Genomic DNA, 19596 nt, shown 5'->3' with positions numbered 1-19596 from the left:
CCTGTTTGGAAACAATCATGGTTTTTGCAGTTCCATTCCGTACCACTAGTGGCATAGACACACTTCACCCTTGCGAGGCAAATCTTTGCAGAGATGTCAAGAAAAGTGCTTTAAGTAGATCTCAATGAACATCAGCGACCGCAGGACTGTACCGTGTTCTCCCTACTAAATCTCTAATGCTGAACAAGGAATGTCATTGCTGTCCAAAAACACAAAATCAGCTGCCAAATTGACAACATGCATGATGCACTTGCCCTGCAAAGATTAAAAACAACAAAGCATTAATCTGGTCTAAATTTCACAGGAATTAGCTTGTGTTGAGCCAAGATAGATTCACATGTGCTTTTAATAGAGCCGAGCATTTTAACACGCACTCGTTGCTGTGTTTCAATAAAAGGTAGAGCGTAAACTACTTACAACTGGCATGATCAAATAACAGCCATGCCAGGGTGAGTCCTTACAGCATCTTTCCAAATAAAAATAGATTGGATTTCTTTTCAACTCACTCAAAGCCTGTCTTGTTGAAAGTCTGCAATGCGTAGCCTAGCTTAGATGGGAGACCTCAGTTAGTTTGTATGCGTAATGCTGTGGTTTGCTACAATAGTACCTGGTGGCTCAGTAGTGCAGGGCTGCACCTCACAGCTCTGCCTGGCATCTGGTCTCAGTGTTGAATCACAGCTATGGCCCAGTTCTTCTCCTTGATAACACTTCACCTCTCGCACACGCACTCCAATCCCACATGTTTTACTGCACTGCAGGGCACAGACACAAACACATGTGAGAGGCAAACATTATTCAGAACAGATAAATCACTCCCTATTTGCACGGATGACTTTTAAAGTGATGTGCAGTCACTTTTAAACCAAGCAGCTTTCTGTTGGTCAACAAGGCTAATTTTTATGAGCAACTTAAACACGAGCAAAAATGTTGGGAACTTTTTTGGCTCTCGCGTGAAACTCGTGTGGATTCTTATTTGGAAATGACTGAATTTCACTTGTTGAGAATTCACTATTGAGATTTTACATCTCACAATTAAGATATTATTTCTTGTAACTGCAACATTATTTCTCACAACTGTGACTTTTCTTGAAATTTCTCGTGATTGCAGTTCAATTTTTTTCTCATAATTTTGACTTTATATTGTCTCCCAACTTTATTTCTCGTAATTGCAACTGTGACATTTATTTCTCTTAATTGTAATTAAATCTAATAATATCTCATAACTGACTTCATATAGTCTTACACGACTTTTCTCAAAACTACAACTTTCTTGTAATTGCAGCTTTTTTATTTTGTAATTGCAATTACATCTCGCAATATCTCATGAGTGAGGCTTTATCTCACAATTTTTACTTTATACCGTCTCACACAAATTTCTCATAATTGCGACTTAAAAATCCTAGTCACCCTTTTTAAAATGTAATAAGTAGTGTAAACATTTCAATTACTTTATTAAAGCAATATAACTAATTACATTTGATTACTTTTCTAAATTTCTAATAGATGTTTTCAACTGTTAAACATTTCGAAGCAGGCAGGGTTAACCTTACAGTAGGACTCAACGCAGATTACTGTCATACTTTCAAAATCCTTCTTCACTTGAATTAAAATTTAAATGATTTCATTTTAAAGCACAGCCACCACAAAATCAGACTCTTTTAACATGTGAGGTTAAAGACCGATTTAAAATCATAGGATATTTTAATAGTTATGATCCTGTTTTTGAACTCAAACCTTATTCTTATTCAAATCCGCATATGTGTGTGAAAATATTCAGATGTAACTCCCTTTGTAATTGTAAACATTTTCATAAGTAACTGTAATTTAATTTAACATTTATTCTCAGTAACCCCTCCTAACCTGGGACCAGGATGTGGTGAACCACTTGGAGCAGGGTCTCTCAAAACAGGCCGCACTGTACGCAGGTCTGAGGGATCTGTCACACATCCTTTCAGGGAACTCCTTGTAGACGCCACCCTCCAGACCTGCACACACCACCTGACGCGTCTTCACCCCACGGCCACATGTGGCATTACACTGGGAATGTTCAAGACAAAATACTACAGTAAACAGCTCATTAAACACATAGGAACTGTGCTGTTATTGTTAAATTAAACAAAAACCATTCAAATGGTTGGTAACACTTTACAATAAGATTCATTAGTTAATGTTAATTAATGCATAACATCAACTAAAAATGAGCAATACATTGGTTATAGTATTTATTAACTGTTAATTGTTAGTTTATTTTAGTTCATGACCATTCATTAATATTAACAGATATAACTTTGGATTGTAATAATGCATCAGTAAATGTTAAAATTAATATTAACTGAGATTAATAAATGTTTTACAAGTATTTTTCATTAATATTTAATGTTAACTATTGTAGTTATGTCAACAAATGGAACCTTATTGTAAAGTGTTACCAATTCATTACTTCATTACTTGAAATGAAGATGAATATATATATATATATATATAAAAGCCAAAAAATTTAAAATTTAAATTAAAACTAAGTTTATTAAACTTATTAACTATTATTAAGAGAACTGAAATATGTGCCATACAATTAATAGAAAAAACTGAAATAAATATAAATTGAAGCAAAACAAATATAAAATAAAAAAACTAGTAAAAATGATAAAAGAACAGAACATAATTACTAAAACAAACTAAAATAAAAAGTGAAGATATAAAAATTAGTGCTGTCAAATTATCAATTGCATCCAAAATAAAAGTTTTTGTTTACATAATATATATGTGTATACTCTGTGTATTTATTATGTGTATATATATATATATATATATACACACACACACACATGCATGTATATATAAGAAAAATGTTATGTGTATATATTAAATATATTTATATATAATATAAAATATAAGAATACAAATATATAAATGTAAATATTTTCAAAATATATACTGTATGTGTGTGTTTATATATAAATAAACACAGTACACATACATACAGTATATTATGTAAACAAAAACGTTTATTTTGGATGCGATTAATCGCTTGACAGCACTAATAAATAATATTATAGCATATAAATAATGCTAAAATAACAAAGCATAGGAGATGGATGGGAAAAGTTACCATAAACTGCAGTATATAGGGGCAGCTCACCTGTTCCCACTCTTGCTCCACCCAGTGGGCGGGGCAGTTTTTGTCTCCACATGGATGCACAGCCAGTGGCTTGAGCTCTGGATCACACTGGCCATCAGAAATCACCTTCCCACTGCTGTTCTTACACACCACATAGCGTCTCATCCTGCCCTCCCCACACGGCCCTGAGCACTTAGAGAGGGAGAAGCAAAGACACATAATGTCATGTTTAATGGACAATCTAATGTTTTAAATTTCTATGTCATATTTTACAGGACGTTTTCTGAAACCCACTGGCCCCCAGTCAGAGACGGTCCACCTGCGGTCACAGGGCGGCCCTTCGCACTCTCTCTGGCTGAGCGGTCTGGTGGACTCATTACAGAGTCTGGCCTCCATGGAGCAGCGCACCTCACGGCTCCTCACCCCTCGACCGCCGCACCGTGCTGAACACTGTCAGAATGACAAACATCCATTGCTGTTGCGTTTGATGCACTATTGGGTCTAAACTAAAACTTTTGCATTTGGCACACTGGGATTAATTAAAACTAAATCTGAAACTTAATTTAAATTTTAAATAAAAAAAATGCATTACTTGAAATATGGTCATCGATAACGGAAAAACAATAAAATATAAAAACGTTTCATTTCATCTAGTTGCAAGGGCAACATTTCTCATTTTAATTTAGTTTACTAAATAAGGTAGTCGTTAAGTTTAGGTATTGTGTAGGAATAGGGATGCAGAATATGTGCTTTATAAGTACGAATAAACACCCAATATGTTATTAATAGGCCTGCTAATAAGCAAATGGAAAATATAAAAATAAAATCTCATTCAAAACATTTTTAAATATATATATAATTTACATTCATTTGCAATTAACATGTAATTTAAAAACCATTACATTCAGTTCACACACGGTTTACACTTTATTTTAAGGTGTCCTTGTTACAGTGTAAATATACTTTTATAATTAACATGTACTTACTATATGGTTAGGGTTAAGATTAGGATTCGGTTTAGGGTTACTTGCATGTAATTATGCATAATTAATTGTTATTTTAATGGTAAGTACATGTAACAAGGACACATTAAAATAAAGTGTTACCGCATATTCTTTTAAAGTATAATATTTCTGTAATAGGTGCTCTTTTTAAAAGCATGCTAACTTTACTTCTTTTTCACAAGAGTTTTCTTCGTAAAGCTGCTTTGGAGCATTTTGTATTGTGAAAAGTGAACTAAAATCAAAGCAGCTAAATGTGCATAAATGCATCAATTTTGGCGGTTAATATTCAATTCACATGTAGATTTTTAACAAAGCCTTGAGACTAAATCCTTTATACACTGACCTCTGACCAGTCTGAGATCTCCCACAGCGGGCCGCAGCTTTTGCTCTTGCAGGCTTTCCGCGTGATGGGCTTCTGCAGCTCCGCAGCCTGACACAGCTCATCATAAACAGAGCTGTCAAATCCCGGTGCCATCATCTTCCAGCAGCGCACCGTGCGGAACTGAAACCCCTCTCCACATGTCCGGGAACACTCGCTCCAGCGACTAGTTTCCCACCTGCCTCAGAATACAGAATACAACTTAAGATCTGTCATCAACAGCATCTGTGGCTTCCAAGCATCTAAGTTTTCAGTATCAAACCTGGGCAGGCACTCTTTCCCTGTACAGAACTCATGTGTGGGCTCCGGCCTTGTCAAAGCGTCGCAGTAGCTCTCATCCACCTCTGACCCGTCATACTTCACACATAAGGCATAAGATGTGCTTATGCCTACAGACAGTGTATAGTGTCAGGTTGGTTGTGTGTTTGCAAATGTGTCGCACTGTCTGAGTGTGCTTGTGATTTCACCTGTTGTGCATGTTGAGCTGCAGGGCGCATACGCAGAAACCTTCCATCTGTACATGTCCGACATACTGATGTCACGATCTAGAGATTCCACCTCAAACTCGTTACTGCGGGAGTAGGAGAACAGAGAAAGAGAAAAAGATGGTGATCAGTGCTGGTTCATTTTTTTTTCAACTTTTACTTATGTCATACAATTAAAATATAATATATTATATTTTTCTTATCTAATGTTAAAACAATGTTTTTCATGAGTTTCAACTATTCACAAGGAAAAACAAGTCTGTTTTAACAAGGAAATTAGACCTTTATATGCTATCATACAGCACAAACAATTTTTTTGTTGCTTTCACTTAATAGTAACAGATAAATTACAGTTACATTATAGCTATATAATTTTTAAATTGTTTTGTAAAGTATATTTTGTCAAAAAAATAAGCTAAATATAGAAACAGAAATGAACATTTATATATTTTAAAAAAAGTAAATATATGAAATATATATAAAAATTCATTGCAAAAAAGAAAATGTTCATTCTATTGTGGTCGGCCCATTGAAAATATTGGCTCGCCCAAAAAAAAAAAATTGATCCAATCCAATTTTTTTTTTTTTTTTCTGAATTAGTCATTTAATTATGACAAGACAAAATATACACCTAAGAAATTGCTACAAGAGTTTATATGCCATTTAAGTGAATAAGGTAAGACAGTAATTGGCCAGTCCAAGTTTAAACTGTCTTGTGGCTCTTTCCCAGTTATGTTTTTTTCTCCACATGATTCCTGTCTCAATTCAAAAAGCCCAAATACAGCCAGAAAAGACAAAAATATAACTATAAAAAAATTAAAGCTTGTTATTTTACAGGACATAGGCTAAAACGAGTGCACTTATAACTCAGACCTTGAATTCACCCAACCTGACGCTTTCACACTTTGTATGTTTGCTTAAGTCTGAACAAGAATTTGATTCACTGGACTACATTATCATCAATACAGTTACTATAGCAGAAAATGTAAATCCCCCGAGTTCCTACATATCCATAATTTAAGTAAAGGTCTATTTATTTTTCATAATTTCATGTTAACGTGCCCTTTGAGAACTGAAGGCTGGGAAAGAAAAACGTTTCTACCTTTTTCTACCCTAACAAGCACATCTGTGGAAAGGATGCAGTGACATTTTGAAAGATTGGTGCACATTTCCATTCATAACAACTCAAGCCAGACCGTGGCAATAAATATGTCAGAGCATTCATCTAAAGGCTCAATCCGCTCATATGCCTTCCGTCTGACCTCTCGCTATGGGGGGTCTGCACTGGCTCCACCTGGTGGAGCTGGAGAAGGTTGGACCGGTGGCTTGTTGAGTCATTAGTCCTGGCCTCAAATACAGACTCTCCATCCGGACCGTGCATGTCCAGGTTGCCTGGGTAGATCTCCAGTGTCAGGGTGTTGTCCAGTGAAGAGTTGAGCTTGAGTACGGCACAACCTGTAAGTGCAGAACCGTCTTTACAGGGCTGTCTGGAGCCTGAGAGCCAAGATGCTCCATCATAGAAGAGACTCTTCAGCACCGGTGTAGATGTGTGGTTGGAGTCACTGGAACTAGACGAATCACCATCAATCAGGTTGGAATCAGGGCCTGAACAACAGTAAAGCATGTTTAAATGTGAAATCAATCAATCCATGACATTTTAGTCTTAACCTTTTCTTTATAGTAAACAATTTATTTTCCTTTATATACAGTACATGAACTAAATATAAAATGGATATTTTAGATGACTTTTAGAGAATGTACTCTTTATTTAACAAAATATAAACTACCATTCAAAAGTTTGGGTTCAGTAAGATTTTGAAAAAAAGTAATTAACACTTTTATTGAGCAAGGACACATTAAATTGATCAAAAGTGACAGTAAAGGTAGTAAAAACATTTATAAAGACATTTATAATGTAAAAGATTTATTTTCAAATAAATGCTGTTCTTTTCAACTTATACATATATATATATATATATATATATATATATATATATACATATTCACAATAAAATTCCTATTTTTTGAGATAGGAATTTTGGGTTTTCATGAGCTGTATGCCAAAATCATCAATATTAAAACAATAAAAGGCTTGAACTACTTCAGTTGTGTTGTAATGAATCTAAAATATATGAAAGTCTAATGTTTATCAGTACATTACAGAAAATAATTAACTTTATCACAATATGCTAATTTTTTGAAAAGGACCTGTATATATATTCACCAAAGAATACTGAAAAAAATCAGTGATGTTTTCCACTTAAATATTAAGAATATATTGATAATAATAAGAAATTAGTAATTATAGTCACTATAAAGAAATTATAGTGACTGAAGGGTCATGTGACACTAAAGACTGGAGTAAGCTTTGCCATCACAGGAGTAAAATACATTTTAAATATATTCTAAAAATATAAACTGTAAGAATATTTTACAATATTACTGTTTTTTTAAATACAGACTTAGTGAGCATAAGTGGCTTCTTTCAAAAACATAAAAACATCTTACTGCCCCCAAACTTTTGAATGATATATATATATATATATATATATATATACAAACACATACACACATACATACATATATATATACCATATTTATATACATTAAGCATTTACAGTGAAAACTATATTAGCTTATTTAGCATGCATTTAATAAACTCTTTAGTATAGCGAATAATAATCAAATATCTGTTGCTACATCCGTCATAAACTCTAATAAAATTATCCAGAATTAGTTATAATTGAATTATTGTCCGGTACACTTAATTATTGCAATATGCAATTTAATACTTTTCAGAACTTTTTTTTGTTACAGTGCATGCATAGACTGTCACGAGTCCGGGCCCTGCGCTTCTCCCTGTCGCCACCAGAGGTCACCATCTCCCTTCCTCCCGGACTCATCTCATGTAATCACACACACCTGCCACATCACACACACCTGTCCCATTACACACTCATTACACCCGCAGCTGTTCCCCATTGCCACGGACCATATAGTCACCCCTCTCTCACCACTCTGCCAGGGTTCGCTAATTTGTGATTTGCAAATGCGTGGTTGTGTTTTGTTTCTAGTGTCTGCTGTGGTCTGGGATACCTGCACTGTGCTGCCATTTGTGTATACCAGTCCTTTTATGTTTTGTTTTTTGTGCCGTGTTGGCCTTTTTGTTGCTGATTAAAGCACCTCACCTGCACTTGGACCCTGACCTCATCTTTCCACGGCGCCCCGTGACATAGACTAAAAAAATATATGCATTTATACCATACCTCTTTAAATTCAAGTTTTGACACTGATGTTGCTTTCACACTTTGCACTTTTTTTACAGTACATTTACCTGAGTTATCTTATGAGTTATCATGTTTCATATTGTCAAAATATTCCCACATTTACAGCAATCATGAACCATACTGTAGAACACCCTTTTTCCAAAAAGACCCAAAAGCAGTTTTCAAGCAAAACAGCTTTTACACAAATCAAATGAAGCTAAACTTCATGGTCAGTCAAACCCAGTCAGTCCGTACCAAATCCTCTAGTGTGAAAGCAACATGAAATGCCAATGATTATAATTATAAGAGCTCAAAATGTTTTCACTAAAGCTTACTTACCAAAACTGCCTTGTGCCTCAAGATGGTGCATTTCATCATCTAGCTCGTTCTGGAGGACCTCACTGGCAGGTCTAAATAATACCAGACCAGGCAGCTCACTGAAGTTAACAGAGGCCTGAAGTTCCCACAACAGCTCCTCATGACCCACATGCACCTCCACATTATCTTGAGATCCCAGTGAAGTGCTCTGATTGCCTTTTTTTCCATACTCCTTACGAGCCTCGATTTCATTATGAGTGGAGGACAGCTCCGTAGAGGACGTGTTCACCTTCTGCTCTACCGGTGAGGGTTCTTTGGATGTCTTTGACATCAGGTTGCTTATTTGAGGTTGCTCAGGTGTAGAGACCATAGGAGCCCTCAGCTCCGGAGCTCGAGGAACTGTGTACTCATATGTGATGTGAGGCATCTTTCCATTGAGGTTGTAATACTGAACAAAAAGAAAACAGGTACTTAAAAAAGACAAGGAATATACTATAGACCAGCTGGCTGAGATATTTACATATGAGATAAAAAATAAAAACATGGTTTTGATGATTTTACATACCTATATACCTACCATGACATTCAGGGCCTGATGGGTGGGACCCTGAGCCATGATGTACTCAAAGCCATCAGAGAAGAGGTTAGCCGGCCTCCTATACTTAAAGACTGTCCCAGCAACATGGAAGTTCTGTGGATTGTCAATCACACTGTTCCCATTGAAGAAGAAGTGACCAGCTTCATCAGACAGAGCTAGAAGATGACGAAAGAGATATTTAATCATTTTTTCTCTCTTCTCTTTGCCCAGCTGAATTTTGACAGATCAACCCAAGAAACTCTTACCCAAGATATTTTCAGTTTTCCGCCGCTCTATGATTTGGATATCAGTAGCACCAACAGGTATATTGGTTATGAACACATAACCTAAAGAAACAATGACAAATTAATACATTTGAAATGATAGGTTACATTTCATTATTTGTACATAATGTTTGTGTTTAATGAGTGTGTCAAATTAGACATCTTTGTTAAAGAGATCAAATTCTGTCATTATTGACTCACTCTGATATTGTTCTAAACATGCATAACTTTACTTGTTGTGTGGAACATAAAATAATATATTTTGAAGAATGTTGGTAACCAAACGGTTTCAGTTCCCATGTCAAAAAATGTAATGGATGTCAATGGGAACCAAACTTATTTGTTTACCAACATTCTTCAAAACATTTTTCTTTTATGTTCTACAGAACAAAGAAAGTGATTCAGGTTTGGAATGATATGAGGGTTAGCAAATAACGAAGGAATTTTAATTGTTGGCTGAATCCATCCATTTTGGCTATCCCTTTAATTATAAAACGATCAAGTGTCAAGTGACGATTAAGTGTCAAGTTTTCGAAATTGAGATTTATACATCATCTGAAAGCTGAATAAATAATCTTTCCATTGATGTATGGTTTGTTAGGATAGAAAAATATTTGGCTGAGATACAACTGGAATCTGGAAAATCTGGAATCTGAGGGTGCAAAAAAAATCTAAATATTGAGAAAATCGCCTTTAAAGTTGTCCAAATGAAGTTCTTAGAAATGTATATTACTAATCAAAAATTAAGTTTTGATATATTTATGGTAAGAAAATGACAAAATATCTTCATGGAACATGATCTTTACTTAATATCCTAATGATTTTTGGCATAAAAGAAAAATGTATATTTTTGACCCATACAATGTATTTTTGGCTATTGCTACAAATATACCCCAGCGACTTAAGACTGGTTTTGTGGTCCAGGGTCACAAATGGATAAAAGGTAATGAATTTGGCCAGAGACGGTGTAATCAACCTTTAATGCTAACATAAGATATACCTAACTGTGTGATCCCTTTCCGGTAAGATCCTGAGACGCGATAACAAGAACCTCCGTTTCCACCACAGACTCCACATTTGTCTATGGTTTTACTGGAATACAATTTCCCGTCACACCCTACCACCTGCAACCAAGAGAATAGAACGGTTAGCACTGAGCATAATCTCACAAACACGGGACAAAAGTGATCTTTTTTTATCACAGAGGATTACACTTTCCCATACAGTATTTAGAAGATTCTTAATTATTTTATTACACTTTTGATTATTACACTAGATTACCTTTACTGTCATCTAACACTCATTTCAAGTTAATCTTTAAAAACACTAAAAATTTAATAACAATGTTAAATGTAATCTTTAACAAATCTATATCTGGTTTTATTAAATTTTAATTTTATACATTTAGAATAAATTGATGACGATTCATGATTTCTTCTTACAAGACCTATCGCTATCAACCAATAAAGCAATTGCTTTGGCTAGAATGTTAAGCATCCTAAATATATAGCATTAATGTAACCTTCTCAATTTACGACCTGGGCTGCTTGAAGCTTGGAATAATCTTTGCACCAAATATTATTCTGACACACCTGACACTGGCCCTCAATGCAAACACCCTGGTAGATCCCATCCCTGCAGAACGTCCCATCATGGGCAGGCACCAACAGCTGCCTTTCTCCTGTGGTTGTGGTGCACTGGAGGTCACATGGCTTATTGGAGATGTTGATGTAATCATCTGAACAGGAGGTGACATCAGCAAAACATCATTACGATCTAGGCTTCAGAGAATTCCTCTAAAGATAATAGGACTTTATGGCACTGAGAGGCCTCTTTTGTACATAGGGGACTACGGGCTGAAGAAATAATCCTAAAGGGGCATCTGTGAGCTATAATAGAGCTGGCCAGGGGCCAAGACAAGAAATTCAGAAGAGTCTAAAAGACTGAAAGGCTGAAAGACTAGGAAGCAGAGCAAATTAAAGCGATTTGAAAAAAAATAAAAAAACAGAGAGAAAGAGGTGGAAAAAGAAAACACTGAGGGACGTTTTTTTACCCGGATAAAGTGGAACCCACTCATAGTGCTTCCTGCCGAAGGCTTTGGCATTGAACTGAGAGCACTGGTGCTGTTTGAAGCTGATTCTGCTGTTTGGGCACGGCTAGGCAAACATCCAGACAACAATAAAGACACAGCTCGTGAGCCAGGCAGCAGGTCAAACAGCCTGCAGATATTAGAGCTTCAAGCCAACATGTGTAAAAATGCACAGTTATGCCAGATGGCTTGGATGGAGTATTCCACCCAGCAACACAGTCACATTATTATGGGTTATCCTTTAATTATACACAAACATCTTTATGAAGATCTCATAAACTTTTGGCATACCTGATTTGTACACAGCTGATACTGTTTGGACGGTCCAGTGCAGAAGGAACTGTTGATGTTTTGGGTCGACGTCAGTCTGAAAAAGGGTTATCTGTATATAAGCCCTCCAGATCTTGATGGGACATACCATTTTTACTCATTCATGAAATGATCTGAAGATATCAAAAATTCTTGGAATGCACCTACCTACCTATAAGTTGATTATGATTTTACTGTTACAGTCGACATAGCCGATATACATTTTTTATCTTGTCTTAAAAAATATTATAAGTAAATTTAATAAAATAAAACACTTAAAACTTAAATCAGTCTTAAATTTCAGTGAATTTAGGCATTTCAACATTAATTAACAGTTAATAAATTATTAGTTGTTTTTAAAGATAAATTTTAAGTGAGTGCAAAGGCGATATAAATGTAAACAGAGCAAATGAGCTGCACAATTAAATATCCAATGTCAAACATTTCAGATGAATAAAAAAAACAAAAAAAACATGAATATCCCTAGAAAATCTTTTTCTACTTTTCTATCATTATTACTACTATTATATTTTAATTAATATTTTTTATTAACTTTTAATCTTCTATACTTTCTGTTTTCATTTTTATTTTTAGTAATTTTGTTATGTGCTTTTGTCATTTTTTATTGTTTTTCTTTTCTAAATATTACTATTTGGGTTTTATTTATTTTTCCAAGTTAGTTAAGTATTTTTAGTTTAGTTTTCATTTATTCCCAGTTATTAAATTTAGTGCTTCAACTTATTTCTGTATTTCAGTTAGTTGCCGAAGAAATACTTCTCAGTTTTCAGTTTCATTTTTGTTATTTTATTTTTTATTTCAGATTAATTCCACATAGTTTTAGGTAGTAAACTAGTTAACCGTTAACAGGAGTATTTCAGCATCCCATACTGGTAACCAGCATGCATATCCACAGCATATGCCACTGGGATCCCTCTAAACATTTCCATACATGATTCTCCTCATCTTTCTTCCTCTCTGTCCCCTCCCCCAACGCACACACCTTTTGCTGCCTCCACCATACTGGGAAGTGCTAATGGGAGCCAGCTGGACTGGCTCAGCTAGGGCCCTTATCTCCAGTGGAATCTCCCCGAAATGCTTGACCATTTGTGACCCTGGACCACAAAACCAGTCTTAAATCGCTGGGGTATATTTGTAGCAATAGCCAAAAATACATTGTTTGAGTCAAAATTATAATTTTTTCTTTTATGCCAAAAACCATTAGGATATTATGTAAAGATCATGTTCCATTAAGATATTTAGTAAATTTCCTACCATAAATATATTCAAACTTAATTTTTTTATTAGTAATATGCATTGCTAAGAACTTAATTTGGACATCTTTAAAGGCAATTTTCTCAATATTTAGATTTTTTTTGCACCCTCAGATTCCAGATTTTCAAATCGTTGTATCTCCAAGGTCACATTTGCTCTAAAAGCCATTTTATACATGTGACCCTGGACCACAAAACCAGTCTTAAGTGTCAATTTTTCAAAACTGAGATTTATACATCATCTGAATAAGCTGAATAAATAAGCTTTCCATTGATGTATGGTTTGTTATGAAAGGACAATATTTGGCTGAGATATAACTATTTGAAAATCTGGAATCTGAGGGTGCAAAAAAATCTAAATATTGAGAAAATCACCTTTAAAGCTGTCCAAATGAAGTTCTTGTCAATGCATATTACTAATCAAAAAGAAAGTTTTGATATATTTACAGTAAGAAATTTACAAAATATTTCCATGGAACATGATCTTTACTTAATATCCTAATGATTTTTGACATAAAAGAAAAATTGATAATTTTGACCCATACTATGTATTTTTGGCTATTGCTACAAATATACCTGTGCTACTTATAACTGGTTTTGTGGTCCAGGGTCACAAATATGTTTGTCATTCTGAGCAGAATTGCGTGTGTCATGTGGGCCAGTGGATTGATGTTTATTCCACATGACATTCCTCAGGGTGCTCTGGAGGATATTAGTCAAGGGGGAATTCTCTCCCATTTCCCCCTCTCTCATGTGAGGGTTCACTTGGGTTTTTCTGCACTCTGGTGTAGGCTGAGGAAGGGAAGCATTGATCTATACATGTTTTATCTTTAATGGATGAAAGAAATTTAATTTTCATATTTTCTCTCATTCTTTGGAGAAAATTGATAAACATTTGTTTAAAATAAACTAAAACAAATAATGCATTTATATAAATTGATTAAATTACATGTAAACAAGTTGCAGATCAATCTTGTTAATTAAGTCAAACAACATGAAAGAGAAACTGTGCATTCAGGGCCAAATAATCCCACATTACATGAATTTTGTGACCTTCAAGTTGATCGTGAGTGACATTACCCAGTGTGAAAAGTGGGTTCAGACCAGGGTCAAATTGACAGCTCTCAACCCATAGTGGAGAACCTTGCACAATGCATCAGACCTGTCACTTTTGATTAGTACAGAATCAGAGGGTAATTTTTCCTTTCCTCGGGTGAGCTAGATCTAAATGAGCTTGTGTAATGTCTGAGAGCGGTGTACCTCTGCTGCAGACAGTGACGCTCTTGAGAGCGCACTCCTCCTCCGCAGGTACGGGAACAGGTGGACCAGCTGCTCCATTCACCCCACCACTGCGCTACCTCGTCTGGCTGCCTCTGGAAATCCTCCCTCCCCTCACTGCTGTCCTGGCAAAGACAGAGACACAGTGCTTCACTGCTGCACGCTTGCATGATAACATGGAAAATCTGTAAACAATGGCAATTATTGTCAGACACAAGTACTTCTCTGTTTAACTTGTGGGTAAAAGCAGTCATGACTCTCAAGGCACTAATATTAATCAAATGTTGTTGTGGTACAGATCTTGTTTCCTATGTTGGACTCAAGCATTTATTGTAAAGTATTAAAAACTGCACCTTATTTAAAGAAACGGTTGAAATGTTATATAATACAGAATATAAAGACTTTGTAGGATTTGGAATTGAAACCACTTGTCATGTTACAAAGTTTTATATATTTTTAAATAGATAATATTGTGATCTTGTTTCCTGTGTTGGACTTTAACAAATAATTAAAAAAAACTTTTTTTTTTTTACATGGTTACATTTTAAGACAGAAAGCAACTTAAGCAAATTTAAACATTTAGTCAAAATTAAACATTACATTATAATCTAATATAATATAATACACAGAATATAAGGTATGTGTAGCTTGTTTTCTGTGTTGAACTCAAATACTTGCTGTGAAGCATTAACAGCTCACAACATCATTAACAATACATTTGCAATATAATATAGAATGTGACGATTCTGTAGTACTGATTCTCTGGTATATAAGTAGTAAAAATAGAAGGGTAGAATAGAGTGTGATGAGAATATAAAATAGAAAGCAGAATAAAAACGAAAAATAGGACAGTAAAAAAAAAAGCACTTTGGCTAAAATCCAAAACAGACTGGCTGTCTATTAATTTTAAGCCCAGACAAACCTAGACATTAAAGTTTAGAGCGACTTTGTGACTTAAGTGAGAGAGAACAGTGGAGGGCAGTTTTTGGGAAGAGATGGAGTCGAAGGTGAATGGAGCCCCCCTAACGGCCCAGATGAAAGGCCCAGCGACTGTAGGCAAATTAAGCAGACTCCTGTTGTCTAGACAGCAGGTTAATCGCTCCTCTTCAAGCCGTGCATCAGTGAACTTTAACACAACACAGGCACGGCTCCATGGAAAGTCTTGTGAAGCTCTCAAAGAGAAGAGCTGCCCAGCATGGTTGATCTCAAACCAGCTTTAATGGTCAATGTTTGGATTTTGGTATAAGGAGGAGGATTTACACAAAGACCATTTTCTTCCTAGAGCTCTATGCACCCGTTGACCCATCCTGAATAGTGCGCTGTTTAATCCACAGCTGACATTTGGAAAGTTATGGAATGTTTAAGCATGAAATCCACTTTTCTGAAAGTGAAATTTTGACATAGATGTCCACTTACTGTCTTTTTTCATGACTGAGTCTCTTTAGAAGCACAATTACAGCAGAATATGGACTTACAGTAAAGTATGACCCTTAAAGCAAGAACACTTACTTGTCCTGCAGGCTTGTAGAAATGCATAATGGTATGTTTAGTTGTAAGGGAGTTTAGCAGCCCCTCTCTACAAACCCAAATAGCTTGGCAAGAGCAAATCCAGTGTCCCCCGCCCCAAACGCAGGGGATGTTAAAGGGATCTTGTCCAAACAAGAGTCTGCACGCCCATATGTTTTTTATCTGAATGCCTTCTGGATGTTTAGACAATAGACTTTTCCCCGCTTTCTAATGCATCTTAAAACGGAGACCCCCTGAGGAGACCACATGGGCCTGATGAGTTTCGAAATGTCACTTCAGTTGAGTTTAGTCTGCTGATGCTTGAACACGGCGCCAGTCAGGTCGAACCGGTCATAAACGTGCTGAACTGAGCATCAAAACATATTTTATAGCACAACAAATATTGCTTTCAAACAGCATGGATGAATAATGCCCATAAATGTTAGACCAAACAAATGAGGGAAGGACAATGCGCTATTTCTGGACTACTGTAGCAGGACACGACTAAGCTTTACATTGTAAATCATTCTTTTGATTCGAATCTTTTCAGTGAATCGGTAGAATCGGTTACAAAACGATTCCTTCATGAATCGGACTGAATCAACGGTTACCGAGTCAACATCTTTGAATCGGCTCTTTCAAATGGGGTGAAATGCAAGTTTAATGGTAGAAATATTAAACAATTACAACTTCATTGACTTGAATGACAGCTTTATAAACACATATACGAGTTTGTTTTAAGAAATAACCATTCAAAATAAATTCAGGCAAGCGGTGTAAATACATTTTTAGAACCATTTAGTATAAGTTCTATTTCCTTTTACGATATAAATTACTTTTGTTGTGATATTTTATGAGATGAATCATGGCTGCAACAACACAAAGTAAGGTCAAATGTAGGTCTGCTGAAAAAAATAGCTTTGAAATGTTTCTAAAAAGCGGAAATGTCCAGTTGTTTTATTGTGATATGTGATTGTTATTTAAAGGTTACAAAATTTTCTTCCAAAATATAACAGTATTTGAATGTTTATTTTTATTGGGCTATCCTAAGAACGTTAAAATGTCCAGTTTTCTTGCCGTGATTAGAACGTTATTTAAAGGTTACAAAAACGTTCTTCTTAGAATGTTCAAGTAAAATATCATAAGGACATTTTGAGAATGCTGATCGCAGAACGTTTTCTTTCAACATTATGAGAATGTATATCAATGAAGATATAAGAACGTTACATTTTCTATTGTAAAAAAAAAAAAAAAAAAAAAAAAAAAAAACGTAAAATGTGAGAACATTCCCCATTAGCTGAGAATAATTTAAAAACCTTCGAAAAGGAGTACGTAAACACGGGACCGTTTGATGAGGTAATTACGTGGTGACTGAAAATGTTTTTTGAATAAGGTTCTTTGAAACTAACTGTTCGAAAGAACCGATTCGCGGAAATGAGTCGGAGATCTCAGCACTAGATTCACCTCGATTCAACTCACTCTTAACTCAAACATGCAACAGAAAGAAAAGTCACCGGCACAGAGTCCAGAAGCCATGTGAACAAGAGATTTTCAAGAATAACAATTCACTTATAATTCATTCATTAGCTCACGAATTGTTAAATACTCTCGCGAAATATCAAAAAGTGCATGCAGTTTAATAAATCGCTATCAAAATCGTAAAAATAATGTGCAGCTTTAATTTGGGAAATCCCAGACATAAAAACTCCAGCTGGGCTTTGATCTCAGAACTCGAAACAGCACAAAACGCGGTATAAAAGATCAATTCCGTGTTCGTGAACGTGGTCAAAACCGTGTTTTGGTGTGAAAGTTTGATGTTAAGCCCGCCACAGTGGCTCTTCTCGTTTCCCGCATTGTAACCGGCATTTGTAACTGAGCGCTTATTCAAACCAGCGTTAGTAGATCAAGCCCAAAGAGTGTTTCACAGCGATCTGTACAAAAATGAACGCGATTTACCTTAACATTTGCACCTGCTGCTGTATTAATTATCCATAAGTGTAAGACAAAGTAGTGTAGTAGAATATGTCCGAATCTTGCAGTCCAGAGACAGTACATGGTTCATTTGAGAACAAGGAGACCTCGCCCCCCTGATCTTAACCAAAGACTAAAGAGAGAGAGGGGCTCGCACTTTGAGGTCTAACGGTGAACGAAACCCTTGATGCATTAATGGCTTTACAACCTGCTGGAAGAAAAGAGAAGAAAAGAAAAGGGGGCAGGTCAGAACCACTGTGATTGACCTTGTAGATTTCAAAGTACAGCATCCATCTCCTCTAGGATCCAGAAACAGACGCCTGCCTACATTAGTCATGTGAATAGTCTGAGTGAACTTCTAATAACAGGACAGTTACACAAAGGCACTCGGAATCACCTGGCATTTTGTAGCAGCCTTATCACCTGATCACAGCTTGTCAGGTTCATGTTATTGCCATATTTTTCATAAACAATCCAATTAATTTGAGTTGCAAACATAAAGAATTGCAAAGGCAATATTTACAAGGTGAAATTTTAAAGGGTTATTGGTCCATTTGCATGTTTTTTTTTTTTGTTTGTTTGTTTTTTTCCTGTGCATATAGAAAACATGATACATGAATGTCAGTTGCAGTGAGAAATGTTTAGGTCTAAACACCAATTTAAATGCAAATTAACATTTAAATCACATAGCCTCATTTCTAATGTTTCCCAACAAATCTACTGCACTGAACATACATGCCCTCAAATATTCCTCATACAAATCACACTGTTTTTAGTTAGTTTGTTTTGTTTTACTGTGAGAACACCAGTAAATTCTGGTTAAAAGCTTATTGTAACAAACAGACACAAAGGTTAAGAGGAAAACAAAATGTTCAATCATTATTGCAACTTGTATTCCAATCACATAAATGAAAATCACTGTACTTAATGAAGCTATGTTCTCATGCCACAATAAATTTAGGTTTCTGACAACAAAAGCATGTTCAGGCACCCCACCAAAGAACCTGTCTTACCACTGATTTCCTAGACTGTGCATTTGACTTGAAACATTTCAGCTGCATAACTTAAACCCACTATTATATAGATTTAGAACATATATATATATATATATGAGTATTATATTCGTTAAATAAAACATCAAAGAAGTCCAATCAATAACATAGTAAGTTGCAGTCAATTAACTTTACAGTAAAAACACAAAAATTTAAATTTACTGAATTTATTCAACCTCAGGCCTCATCCAAGATGTTGATGTAAATGTGTTTGTTTGTTTTTTGTTTTTTTATACATAAATTTATCATTACTTGCTCACCAGTGGTTGCAGTGAATGGGTGAGACCAAACAGCTGATAAAAACATCACAATAATCCACAAGTGATCCACATGACTCCAGTCTATTAATTAACATCTTGTAAAGCAAAAAGCTGCAATTGATAATAAACAAATCCATTAAGACATTTTTTTTTACTTGAAAATGTTGCTTCATGGATAAAACATGCATCCTCTATTCATATTATTGCTTTCTCCAGTGAAAATGTTGTCTCATCTGAATCAGGAGAAAAATATGCACAGATCGAACACTGGATTAAAGTTAAAACGCCTTAATGATGGATTTGTTTCTTACAAACACACAGATGGTAATTGATGGACTGGAGTCGTGTGGATTATTTGTGGATTATTGTGATGTTTTTATCAGCTGTTTGCACTCGCATTCTGACGGCACCCATTCACTGCAGAGGATC

The 19596-nt window shown here is 35.4% G+C and overlaps 1 protein-coding gene across 1 annotated transcript in view; it reads right to left on the bottom strand.

The window, feature by feature from the left end:
- Positions 1–17939, bottom strand: part of LOC306880897 (ADAMTS-like protein 2) — a gene marked incomplete at its 5' end in the record, with an annotated part of 19206 nt that extends 1267 nt beyond the window's left edge. The window contains 17 exons of the mRNA XM_079434703.1: positions 608–752; positions 1861–2037; positions 3140–3310; positions 3413–3568; positions 4466–4679; positions 4764–4890; positions 4969–5072; positions 6249–6591; positions 8592–9018; positions 9148–9323; positions 9414–9494; positions 10432–10555; positions 11024–11169; positions 11485–11587; positions 11812–11887; positions 14361–14503; positions 17841–17939. Coding sequence (XP_079290829.1) covers positions 608–752; positions 1861–2037; positions 3140–3310; positions 3413–3568; positions 4466–4679; positions 4764–4890; positions 4969–5072; positions 6249–6591; positions 8592–9018; positions 9148–9323; positions 9414–9494; positions 10432–10555; positions 11024–11169; positions 11485–11587; positions 11812–11887; positions 14361–14503; positions 17841–17939 — 2812 coding nt within the window. The remainder of the gene's footprint in view (positions 1–607; positions 753–1860; positions 2038–3139; positions 3311–3412; positions 3569–4465; positions 4680–4763; positions 4891–4968; positions 5073–6248; positions 6592–8591; positions 9019–9147; positions 9324–9413; positions 9495–10431; positions 10556–11023; positions 11170–11484; positions 11588–11811; positions 11888–14360; positions 14504–17840) is intronic.
- Positions 17940–19596: the final 1657 nt, after the last annotated feature.

This window comes from Barbus barbus (assembly GCF_936440315.1).
Source record: "Barbus barbus genome assembly, chromosome: 15".
NCBI classification, from domain to species: domain Eukaryota; kingdom Metazoa; phylum Chordata; class Actinopteri; order Cypriniformes; family Cyprinidae; genus Barbus; species Barbus barbus.
The sequence above is the reverse complement of the archived record's forward strand: the minus strand, read 5'-3'. Positions and strand labels throughout refer to the sequence as shown.